At 51.6% G+C, this 13,023-nt stretch overlaps 1 protein-coding gene across 1 annotated transcript in view; it reads right to left on the minus strand.

The window, feature by feature from the left end:
- Positions 1-511: 511 nt before the first annotated feature.
- The window catches only part of SNX29 (sorting nexin 29), a 425,148-nt gene continuing 412,636 nt past the window's right edge, over positions 512-13,023 (minus strand). Inside the window, exon 21 of the mRNA XM_074322948.1 lies at positions 512-646. Coding sequence (XP_074179049.1) covers positions 643-646 — 4 coding nt within the window. The 3' untranslated portion in view covers positions 512-642. The remainder of the gene's footprint in view (positions 647-13,023) is intronic.

Raw genomic sequence — 13,023 nt, forward strand, 5'->3', positions numbered from 1 at the left:
GCTGATACACTCCACTCAGTAACCCTCCCGCATCACCAGCCTTTCCCCGCTCTGATTACTCATCCATCCCAAAGCCACTTGTTCTGTAGGGACCACGCCCTGGGCCAAGTACCAGCAAACAGACCAGCCTTTGGCTTCAGCGAGCCGTGACACACTGATGTTTCCTATGGCCCAGGCAGCCTTCTCTGCTCCCTCTGTCCCTCGGAAGCCGTGACACCAGTTGCATTAATTACCACTTGTGGGATGATATTTCCCACATAAACTATTTTTAAGATGAGAGGAACTTCTAAGCCTTGGAGTCACATACGCCAAATGCCAACTGGGCAGCATGACAATGTCCCAAAAACGACTCAGGCACTCTGTTTCCAAAATGTAATGCATCTCCCTTCCGAAAACACTTTCTCTTCTACTGTTCCCGGTCTTGACAAGTGGCAACATCCCCCACACATCTGCCTTGGGCTGGACACCCAGCTCCCACCTCTGCCTCTAGCCACGCGCCGTGTCCGCCTACCTCAGTGCTCCGTGGGTCCTTGGCACAGTGGTTGACAGCGGGAGCTCCAACGACAGACTCTGGATCCAGATCCCATCTGGGCCACCGATGGCTGCCTGACTGGGCAAGTTCTTCTGCAAACCTGCACGTCCTCATCTGAAAAACAAGGATAATAATGGTACCTGGTTAGGAGTCAGTGAAACAATGCATGTGGAGCTGTTGGCCCTGAGCCGGGCACACAGGATGCTCAGTGGGTATCCCCATAGCCACGGCTGTCAGCCGGTCACTGACCCATGGCTGCAGCCTCCTAACCCAGCCCCCGGCCTTGTGGATGTCTTGCCCCTTCCAGATCAGGGAGGCAAGGAGGAAAAGTTGCTAATAGGACAGAGCCCATCCGGGATTGAGTCCTGGCCCTCTTACTTCATCACGCTGTGGCCTTGGGCAGGTAATGCCCAGTTTGGAGGACTCCGTTTCTTTATCCATAAGATGGGTACAATGTAAGTACCTTCCCCATAAGGTTTCCATGAGCATCTTCCTCAGTGCATCTGACTAGTGTTGCTGCAGAATTTGCACACGACAGATAATAACGATGCCGGTCATCATCAAACATGGCATGTTTGGTTCCCCACCCCCACCCTGACGGAGCCCTGCAGTGCATCACGAGGGGCCCACTGTCCCTGGGCTCCTCCCAGATTGGCCCCTTAAAAATAGATTTATAGGGGCGGACGGGTGGCTCAGTTGGTTAGAGCGCGAGCTCTGGGCTACAGGGCTGCCGGTTCAATTCCCACATGGGCCAGCGAGCTGCGCCCTCTGCAACTAGAATGAAGACAACGAGCTGCCGCTAAGCTCCCAGATGGCTCGGTTGGAGCGCGTCCTCTCAACCACAAGGTTGCCGGTTGGACTACCACAAGGGATGGTGGGCTGTGGCCCCTGAAACTAGCATTGGCAACTGGACCTGGAGCTGAGCTGCGCCCTCCACAACTAAGATTGAAAGAACAACAACTTGACTTGGATGGAGCTGATGGGTCCTGGGAAAAACACACTACTGTTCCCCAAGAAAAAGTCCTGGAAATACACACTGTTCCCCAATAAAGTCCTGTTCCCCTTCCCCAATAAAAAATCATATATATATGATTATATATACGTGTGTGTGTGCATATATATATATATATATATATATATATATATATAGAGAGAGAGAGAGAGAGAGAGAGAGAGAGAGAGATTTATATTCCTGAATTCCTAGGATAACATCATTGGTTATAATTACAAAAGGCCCTGAGAGTGAGTGTGGCACCAGGGAAAGGGAAGAGAGAAGGCGGGTTCAACAAATAGCAGATCAGCAGTTGGTATTTTTATAATTCAGCCTCGCAAGGGAAAAAGAAACTGCCTCCTGGTCAGTAAGGGAGGGGGCAGCTGAGATATGGGGAAGTCAGCTAAATGGCCAGCCACTCTTCTGATCACTTCCCGTGTGTGAACTCACAGAATGCAGAAAACAACCCACGCAAGGCAATTTTATTCTCCCTATTTTACAGACGAGGACACTGAGGCACAGAGAAGTTAAGGAACTTGCCCAAGATCACACAGCTCGTAAGTGGCAGAGCTGGGATTCAAACCCAAGGCATGTGCTTCCAAAACCCATGACTCCTACACTGTACCAAGCTTCCAAGTGGTCTGTTAGGGTCTGGCATTGGGGCCAGCCTCCAGCCTCCTGCAGTGGAAGGGGTGGAAACAGCACACATACCCCCTTGGCTGCACAGTGTCGTCTATGTTACCCAGCAAGACCCCAGTTTGTCCCCCATCCAACATGGGGGTCCCTCTGTTCGTCTCAGACTCAGACTGGAAAGCAAATGCTTTCCATCCTAAAATTTTGTCTCCTCTGACAAATGGAACCAAATTTTATTTAGGTTGGTGCAAAAGTAATTGCAGTTTAAAAGGTTAAAAATAATTGCAAAATCCGCAATTACTTTTGCACCAGCCTAGTATTTAACTATTCAATTGAGTTAAGTAGATTCCCCCCCCACACACACACACACCAGGAATTCTAGCAATAAAGTTACACATTCCCCAGAAAATCTCCAGAAAAAGGGTTTCTGGGCCGACCTCACACACCTATGGAGACTCTGCAGCTCCTGGCTGATGAAAAGGAAATTTCATTCGCTTTATTTACTTCTCCTAACGTAATTGGCCAGTGGAGTATAAATGCTGATGTCACGTGTAATTAGCGGTGGTCTCTGCCCTCCCGGTCGCGGTACCCCGTCCGGCTTGTTTGTGTGGATGAAGCGATTTCATAGGGAGCGGCTTTATGAACTGGCTTTCCCACAGAGATGCTCTAATCATCATTGAAGAAAACAAGCTTTTTGATGTTGTGTAGACAGTTCAGCACCATCTCCCCAACAGGGCCGATAATTGTAACACCCTTTTGGTGCATGATGGGCTTTTCTGAAGGTGATAACGCCAGATTCTGGGGAAGCAGAAATTAGAAACTCATCTCTGCGTCTCGCTGTCCTACACACCTTGCCGACCTGGGCTCCAGGTGGGTTCTCACAGGGCTCTGAAGCTAATTGTTTACACTGGGATGAATTTTGCCAAGCATCAGAAATTCAGACTAAACCAGCAGTGCAATCATGTGCCCCTGAATCCCATTTATTGTCTCAAAATCAAACGCAGCAGGAAGGAAAACGGTTCAATGTCTAAAGGATTAGAGTGGATGCAAGTATTAGTTGATACTGATAAATTTCACAATATGCTCTTGCTTGAAAAGGCGGGGGAGGGAGGGTGGAAAGCAGGGGAATAATTTGAGTTCCCCAGTGGCAGGATTCCACTGAGCTTTGGAGAGGTAAAGATTTTTAACAAAGTTAATTAGAGTCAGAGAATGTCAGTCTGGCAACAGTGCTTCTGGTTTCACATCCTTCCATTCCAGGAAATCTGTCAGAAGGAGGCCATGTGCCATCAGATGGCTGAGGAGGTGTGTTCTGTGGCTCTAATGATGTTGGCTTCTTGACCTTTGTCTTTGGGCCCGTCCCCAATCCCCCTGCGTTCCCAGCCTTCTCTCTGAGCTCTGACCGCCCCCCACCTCCCTGACGTGGCCGACCAAGCAAGACCTTGCTTTGCTTACAGCTCCATCTCCTCCCCCCAGTTCCACATGCCCCAGTTCCCAAAAGTGAGGCTGGTGTCCTGCCAGTTACCCCGAAGCCCCCCCCCCCTGCATTTCGCTCATTTATGTCTCCATTCTGCAAATTCTCATGGTGACTGATGAGGGGACAGCCTCATCCTGTCCTTTTGGAGGCGTGAGCCAGCACCTCATAGATGCACCTTCAGTTCTGCAAATATGTACTGAGCAACTACTGCTCACCAGGCCCTCTTCCAGGTCCAGGGCTAGAACAGTGGACAGGTGAGCTGGGCTCCCTGGTAACTAAAGCCCACTGGCTCGTACGTCTGATCACACCCTCCTGTCATGATGCAACCATTGCCAGGTAGCCTCCCTGCCCTCCTTGAGCATTAAAAAGGTGACAATCCCAGGGACTTTTATTATGTCATGAGGTTGCCACTTGCATGGCTTTTATTCTGCCAAATAGAATGGACACTCATATTTTTCAAAATCTATTCCATTTACAACTTATGAATCGATGCTCTGTTTAATGATATGCTATTTGATATTGTCATACTGTTTCTCTCTGTTGACATCTTTCATCTGAGGGGAGCTGGATCAATTAATCCGGCTATTGAGTTTCAAGAGATGTCTGGTTATGGAAAGAAAATCCTTAGTGTTGTGCTATGGACTGCATGTTTGTATCCACGCCCCCAAATCCACCCTACCCCCCAAATGTGATGGTATTTGGATGTGGGGCCTTTGGGGGGTGATTAGGTGTAGATGAGGTCATGATGGTGGAGTCTCTCTCTCTCTCTCTCTCTCTCTCTCTCTCTCTCTCCCACCTGAGGACACAGTGAGAAGGCAGCCATCTGCAAACCAGTGAGAGAGCCCTTACTGGGAAACTGACCATGCTGGGATGCTATTTTGGAATGTTAGGACCACAGCCCTAACTATGGCAGGAAACAAAGGCAGTGCAACAGGAGGTGACAGAAACATGGTGAGCTGAGTCAAGAGTTATATGTCACTAAGTCCTATGATACAATCAAAATATTTCATTTCACAAATGGGAGACAGGGTCAGAGAGGTGATGGGGCTTATTCAAGGTACTTCAATTATAGGAAAAAGCAGAAAGAAAGAGAAACCATGTTGGCCTTGATGACCCAGGGCTGTGGTCTAAATGACAAATACCAGAGAAGAAAAGAAAATGACGGTTAGGGTATCAGGCAGAGATAAAAGATGCATCTAAAACACACACACAAGCTCCCAAATGAGAAGATCAAAAGGTTACTGGTTAGTTGAAAAATAGATCGTGTAATTATGAAGCTGTCTGGAACGGCAGCCCGGGTCAGCCCCGTGACCCGTCCTGCCACGCCGTCGGCGAGCTCCAGCCTTCCTGACATTTGGCTTCTCTGGGGAGAGTGCTGCTCCGTGCCCTACCTCCTTCCTCCACAGTGGAACCTGTGGACTCCTGAAGCCAAGACAGCTGAAGCCTCATGACAGCGTGTCCCACCTCTGAGGTCACATGACGAATGGTTATTTCCAGCATCCCACTTTTAGCCACACATTAAACAGAAGGGGTCCTTCCCTCTTCCACTGGTAATGACCCCCTGCTTCTGAAGAGGTGGCTCTTCAGTGTCTTTCTTGAGAAAAAGAAATGGTGACTCACATCTCACAAGCCTGAAATCATTAGTTTCGGGGCAAATGCATGCAGATATGGGTAAATACCTTCAATTTAATATCTCTACTCAATAGTCTCTACTTTTATCAGGAAAGGAGCAGAGGGCAGGAGGTTTTAAAAGGAGCTTGGAGACCAGAGACAAACATTTCCACTAAATTCTACGGAAGTTTTAAGGAAGACTATATAATCCTGGGATGTTAATGCTAGAAAGATCCTATAAGAAAATCTAGTGTAACAATAACCAATATATGGCGCTCTCACCATCACCTCCCCACCTCTTACCCGTGCCAGACATTAATAATCTATCACAGCACTATCGCCCTCTGAATTCTCCCAGAGACACGTTCCAGACATTCATTGTCAATCATGGTTCTCACCCTAGATGCACAGTGTCTTATACGATAAAATTAAATTAAAAATAGAGTTCCTCAGTCACACGAGCCACACTGCAAGTGCTCAATAGCCACCTGTGGCCAGTGGCGACCATATCAGACAGCACAGAATACAACATTTCAATCCTTGCAGACAGTTCCACACAGCATTGCCATAGATCAGCGTTTCCCAAATGTCAGGCATTCACATATCTTTATACCTTTTGCCACACTGACTCCCTTTAAAAAAAAAAAAAAGGTATTTATTTACGAAGGAAATTTGACCTCACCAACTGAAATGGCAAGCCAGGATTGCTTACCATAAAGACAAGGTTACGGAGACAGCCACTCTGAAAACCAGACACTGGGACTGAAGCCTGCTGAGGCATTGTGGTTTCCAGAATGCTCTTGCTCTAAAGACTGACAAGTGTGGCAGTGACTGGCCAATGGTTCACCAGTAGCAATGTTTTCTCTCTCTCTCTCCTCCCAGCCCTCTCGTTTCTAAGGGAGGCCCTGTGGTAGTTTTGGCCAAGAGAATGTGGAAGGAAGTGACACATGCCATTTCTGGGCCCAGCTCTGAAACCCTCTCAAGGAATCCTCCATGCTCCCGTTCTCCCTCTGCCTTCCAGCTGGATGCAGAGCGATAAGGGAGACCCCAAGGCCTGGAGTTGGGTGGAGCTACGGCAGACGGATGGAGGCTGAGCTCCTGAATGACTGGGTAGGGCAAGAAGTGAGCAAGAAAAAAGCCTGGATTGAGTTACGACAGTAAGAGTTTGGCAGTTGTTTGTTACAGCAGCTAGTCTCACTCGATTACTCCACCACATGTTGGACGGTTAAAGACATACCAACACCCAACTGTGGCTTTCCCCTTGATGGAAGCAGAAAGACTGAGAAAGAATTTGAGATGAGATAACTTTCTCACTAAGCGACTCAGTGTTCTCTAGTGCGGGGCAGGGGTGCCACCTAAAATTACGCGGTGTGTCATGAGAGATTATTTTCTGCCCGTCTGGTGGTACCGGCCCCATCATCGGGGAAACCCTGCCCTAGAAGAAACCTTATCTAGTTCTACCTTCTTGTTTTCCCAGACGAAAGGCTTGGTCCTAGACGGGAAGAGATTCCCCAAAGCCTTAGCTCCTTTGGAGTAAAGACTTTAGATGTGGAGCCTTTATAAAGAAAAGGCTAAGTAATGGTTTTAGTTGTCTTCCTACGTAAGATGGGCTTTGGGGGACAGAACATCGTTGAGGGTTAGAAGAAATGGGGCCTGAGCATATTAATTCCATTGGCTGAGTATGTCTTGCGAGGCCTTGAATTTAAGGGATGACTTTTCCTCTCTTTGGATTCCCTTTCGGCTGCTTGTTAAAATGATGGATAGTGTTCAGAGATAGTGCCCAGTGAGTCACGCCTCTCAGGGTTCAGACCTGCATAGACCCCTCTGTGACTCATCTGAACCAAGTGAAAAATAGCAGAAGTGACAACATGGCTGCTCTGGACCCAAGCGTTCAGAAGAACTGGCATCTCCCACATTTGTGTGCCTGGGATCCAGTGACCAGGTGAAGAAGTCATCGGATGAAAAGATCCCGTGAGGAGGGAGAGAAGTCCCACCTTCCAGCTGTCCCCTCCAAGGCACGAGACATACGAGTGAAGCCATCTGGGTCACAACTGCCATAGCCACCATCTGAGGGCAACTGCATGAGACCCCAAGTCAGACTAACAAAGAGCAACCCAGCTGGGCATGTGTCCCCACAGAATTGTAGACAGTGAATCATAACTAAATAACATGAGTGCGTTTTACTGGGGAAGAAAACGAGGTGTACAGAGAGGCTCAGGAAACTCCTGGAGAAACTTAATCGAGATACGAAGGGTGCGTTGGCAGATTGGGGGAGACCACTCCAGACATAGGGACAGTTATGTGAGAAGGTCCTGTAGCAGGAGAAAGCCATGTCATTCAAGGAAGCCTAGTCACTGTGGGGACAGTGACTAGGGTGGCAGTGCCCTGACCTCGGAGAGCCGTCTAGATTCCACTGGTGATGAGTCTGGGCAGGACACATGCCAGTGAGATGTACGGGGAAGTCTGCTGGGGTCTGGGGAAAGGTTTTCCTCCTTGGTTAAAAGAGAGACAGCCTCAGAGAACGCCGCCCGCCCTGCCTACTTTGGGGCACCATGAGTTTTGCTGTTCGTGCAACCCTAGGAGGAAGGTAAAACAAAACAACACAAGACTTGCAGAGTGGCTGTCCCAGAGCCACGCTGCCATCAAGGGCTGAGTGGAGCAACTTTGGAACCCCCTGTCTCCCCCAGGCTGCTCACTCGGTGAGATAACAGATGTCCTTGTCATTTGGGTCACTTTTAGCCACGCATTCTTTTCCTTGCAGCCCAGAACGGTTGCAGTGTTTTCAGAAGAGAATTGGAGGGTCGGCCAGGGAAAGAAGGGCCCCAGGTCACACAGCTGTGTACCTGCCTGGGACGCCAGTGTCCTCAGCAACCCTCCCACTCGGCAGAGCCAGCTCGGTGGGGGTCACAGGGTCCCACGTATCTGGCCCCTACACGCTCAGTCCAGCCCCTCTCAGCCTTCCAAAGCGCAGCGTTCATTCCTGGTGCCACCCACCACCAGCCGTTGTTTGCATCCCGTGAGCTCTTCCAGCAAATCACCAAATCCGAGGTGGGGGCTGGGGGGAGTGGGAGCCTCCAGTTTGTGGCCAAGTCAGACAGAAGTTATGGGTGACCCGGGGACCTGCTACCAGACATTGGCATCTGAAGTGGGGGGCAGTTTCGTGGGACGGAGCCTTTCTCCTGGGGGGGTCTAGCTTAACGCTGAGGAGTGTCGGAATCGAATTGTAGGCACCTGGCTGGTGTGCCTGGGCGTTGCTCGGTGGGGGAAAACCCCACACAGCTGGTGTCAGAGGGAAGGGTGGGCGTTTGGGGGGTGGGGGGAGGACAAACAGCACTGCTCCCCCAGCACACGGCTGTTTCTCTCTGAACCCTCCTTTCCTCATCTGTGAAATATCCGTCAGTAAGAGCCACCTCCGAGGCTTTCACAAAAATGAATTAATAAATAGGGAAGCATTTTGAAAACAAACTGTGAAATATTATGTATTACCCCTCTTCCTGTTAGACTGAATTACTTAAGAGCCAAGACCATTTCACCTTAGGATTTTTTTTTTTTTAATCTCCAGTTCTTAGTGAAGGATTTGAAACATACCAGGGTGCTCGATACATGTTTAATAAAATAAATAGCTGCTATTTAATGAGCTCTATTAGGGATTATCTCATTTAATACTTATAGCCCCTTGAGATAGATGAATATTACTATTCACTCGTCTTACAGATGAGACAAGAGTTTCCCAAAGCCACACAGTGGAAGCAGGCCTGGAACTTTGCGATTTGCTCTAAGTTCCACATTCTCTATAATAGGTGAGCAAGACGTGAATAAACAGAGGGAGAGATCTTTTGGAAGGGGGTGATTTGTAATAAAGCTTTGCTCCCTTGTAAGAGCTAAGCACCATTCCCCTCCTTTCCTCATTAAATAAACCTGAGGAAAGAAGAACCCCCGCACCCCTCCGACCCCCAGTAATAAAAAGCCTGAAAATGCACACATAACAGCCTCCGTCCTGAATATAGTCCCCAAACTTCCCTCTGTGTGTATGGTGGGGACCCCAGGCCCCACCCCCAGCAGCAGCTGTGACTCATTGGGCCTGGGGGGTTGGCGATCCAGGTTCTGCCCTGAGGCGCCAGCAAGTTTTCCCGAGGGTCGTCAGCTGTGGGCTGTATTAATCAGACCCCTTAAAGCCCAGGTACAGACGGCTGTTTCCCTCCAGATCTCCAGCCAGCCCGTCGGAGGACGTCTCTGGAAGCCAGAGGTGAGCGGCTCCCCTTCTGCCCGTGGTTCTAAGATGAGCGTGCCCGTCCCTGGGGACCCAGCTTGGGGCCAGGCCTCTGAGGCCCCCCTCAACTCCCGGGACACAACTCCCTGCTGGGGTTCAGGGAGGAGAGGGGGTTACTGAAGACAGCTGAGCCTGCAGGAAGGGGCAGAGGCATGGCGAGGGACAGAAGTCTGGACTGTCAGGAGGAGAAAGCATGGCCCCTGTGAGCCCTGCAGGGACCCACCATGGCTGGAAGAGGGAAAGGGACCAAGTGTTGGATGCCCCTAGCTGGTGTCCCTGCTTTTTAAACCAAAGGCTCTACCCGTTGGGCTGTGTCCATGGGGAGAGGGACCGTGTAAAGAAAGGAGAGCGACTCCCTCCTCCACCCTCGCCCCCTGCGTCCCTGTTGTGCGTGCCGGGAGACCCTGCTCACTGCGCCGTTTGTCGTGCGAGGTGACCTGTGGGGCCGCCTGTCCCGCTCCCCACATAAGAACACAGGAGAGGGTGAGGCCAAAAAGGAACAGCCACGGGGCCATAGGTAGGGGAGTCACACCACTAAAGTCTCACTGGAGGCTGGGTTCACACGACCTGCGTCCACTTCTCTGCCTGCCAAACCAACCAATTCACTCGACTCCCTGACCAACCAGCGCAGTTGTGTCAGGGGCCAGCTGGCTAACTGGTTACAGCTGATGGTCAATTAGCCACAGCTGACGGCCATCTACTACCCGAGTCAGCACCGTTCCACGTGCGGGTGCGGCCGAGAGCCTGGAAACTGCTCTCTGGGGCTCTGTCCCCACAGTCCCTTTGTCCCTCTGCTGGCTGTGACCTAATGAGGAAGTGGCTCTGGAGACTGCTGTGCTGGGAGCAGCTGCCACCTCCCAGGTAGTCACTCACCCTGGGAGAAGCAGATTCCCAAGTCCCCAGCTCCCGCAGCCGCACCTGTGAAAGCATGCATTGCCCTCCCTCTCCAGTGAATTTTCAGGACGCCTCCATGAAGGGGCCGTCCTCCTAGGGGAACCTGAGGAGGGGCTCGTGTGACCCAGCCTGCAGGGCCTAGTGGGGGCAGGAGGGGTCCTGGGGGATGGGGGCCTGGGAAAGGAGAGGGGAGGGGGGCTCCTATTCATCAGGCGTGGAGGCGGGCAAATCCAGGTAAAGGCCATTTTTTCATGCCCCTAATTAGGGGCAGCTGATGAGACTGAAAGAAGGGCCCCAAGCCCAGCCTGGGAGGCTTCCTGGAGGAGGTGAACAAGCAGGGCTAGCCCCTCGGAGGCAGAAATCAAGGGTGTTTGATGGGCCAGGGAGCAGCTTTAGCTACATGAAACTGGGGCATTGGGGGTAGGTGGGAAGAAGAGCGGCAGTTCTCAGTTGTGGTCCCCGGACCAGCAGGGTCGGCCTCACCTGGGACAGTTAGAAATGCACCTCTCAGGCCCCACCTGGCCCTGCTGACCCAGATGTGAGGGTGGGGCCCAGCCATCCGGGTGTTAACAAACCCTCCTGGTGACACGGGGGGGGGGGGGGGGGGGGGCAGGGGGGGGAAGCCTGAGAAGCACTGTCACCGTTACTTAGGAACTGAGACATCAGAGCTCAGATAATCCCACCTGCCTGTCTAGACCTCAGTAGGTCTATGTGTTTCAGGCCTGAGCCGAGATGATTTGGTCGCCTCTTTAAGGAAAGATGACAAAACTATAGGTAAGGAATGGGAACATACTGGGTCATGGAAGGGGCTTTTGCAAGCAGGGGAGGCATCCTTAGCTTTGCAGTACATTTGCCTCTGGATGGACAGCTCTGTGTCGTCAGAGGGGAGGCCGTAGCTGGAAGCAGGAAGCACAGGCCGGTTGGTCCCGTCCCCTCGCAAGGGCTGGCCCAGGGCTTTGCCCCAGTGGAGAAATTCTACAGGCTTTATGCGGACAGCTCGGAGGGTGCCGTGCCGCTTGCCTCCTGTCGGCAGTGGGTGTTGAGCTGTCGCCTGCATCAGGCTTATTAAATACAGATGGCTGGTCCCCACCCTCAGAGTCTTTGCTTCAGTCCCTCTGGAGCTGGGCCTGAGAGTCTGCAACCCTAACCATCTCCCAGGCAGGCCTGGCACTTTGCAGCGCCCCTTGCTCAAATGGAGAAGGTCAAGATGGGAGACGTGAGAGCATGACACCAAGCAAGGGCCCTTCTGAGCCCAGGACCCAGTGTAACTGCACAGGCCCTGCTCCCAGGCGCTCCTGGTGCTGTAGGTCTGGGGATTGTTCTCTGGGAATTAGTACGTTACCGTTTGCAAAGCTCATTCCTTTCATCCTTGTAACAACTCTCTTCACTAACGACTAGGTGCGGTGCTAAACTAAGCATCTTGCCTGCCTTCCCATGAGAAGTGCTCTTATCAACCCTGGACATAGTCGCCGCATTATTCCCACTTTGCAGATGAGAAAACTGAGGTTCAGTAATGTCAAAGGCGCTGGCTGAGAGCCCACAGCGAGGCCCCGACCCAGGCATCCTGGTTCTAGGGTTCTAGACCCACTGACACCTTCCCATCCAGCCCCTTCGCCAGCCTCACATTTGTTTCTTAACTGAAAGTGGGCCGGGCAGTACACACATTTCACCACAGCGAATCGCAGCTCCAGCACACAGGTGATCGTTGCTAGAACTTCCTGGACACCTGCTCTGGGCTGGGCACTGCTTACGCTCAACACTATGAGGCAGGTACTACTACGTTTCCATTTTCACATGGGAGGGAGCTGGAGCACCTGGCTGGTGGGGCCAGGGTCCTTGCCTGACTCTGTCTGAAGCTCAGCTCTGGGAATGTCCCACCACAGCACCAGGCTGACCGGGGTCTGCTGGCCAGGACAGGGCCCAGTACCCAGGCCACAGGCCTTCCGAGCCACTGCTCTCTGTGGTCACACCGTAGTGGGACGCTTTGTGGCTGGTGACGGTGGCTGCCTGAACACTGCCCCATGGCCCCAGGAAGGGTGTGGAGGAGGCTGGAGTCCCCTGAAGGTCGGGGCCCAGCCCTGGTCCAGGGGTCGGCATTTTATTTTCTGGCTTCTATTACGCAAAGGGCTTCACACAGGCCTGACACACAGTAAGTTCCACAGGTGGTCGGTCCCCTTCCCCTTTGCGCCATCTTGGCCTAATGATATTCTAAGAAGTGATGGGGGTCCCGGATGGGCCCCCAGTTCTCCCGAATCCCCCAAGGAGAGTTGGGAGCCCTGTTGGTGACTGGGGGAGAGATGAGAGGGCACAGGGGAAGGGACACAACACAAACAGAACAGGGAACAGCATAGAACCGGGGGAGAGCAGGGGCTTGGGGCTCGTTAACTTCCATTCCAACAGTCAGGCACTCTGCCACTTGGTAATTGTGTGACCCTAACATGCTGCTCTCCTTTTCTGAGCCTGTTTCCTGTCTGGAAACGGGAGCGGTACAGATTATTTATGCAGAATGGAAAGCATCGGACACTACGGCCTGGTCTGCTCAATGGATGGAACCTATTGCTTTTTTTTATTATTCTTTTTTGTTCCATTTAACTGTATTTACGGTAAAAAGCACAGCG

Source organism: Rhinolophus sinicus, linkage group LG18 (genome assembly GCF_036562045.2).
Source record: "Rhinolophus sinicus isolate RSC01 linkage group LG18, ASM3656204v1, whole genome shotgun sequence".
NCBI classification, from domain to species: domain Eukaryota; kingdom Metazoa; phylum Chordata; class Mammalia; order Chiroptera; family Rhinolophidae; genus Rhinolophus; species Rhinolophus sinicus.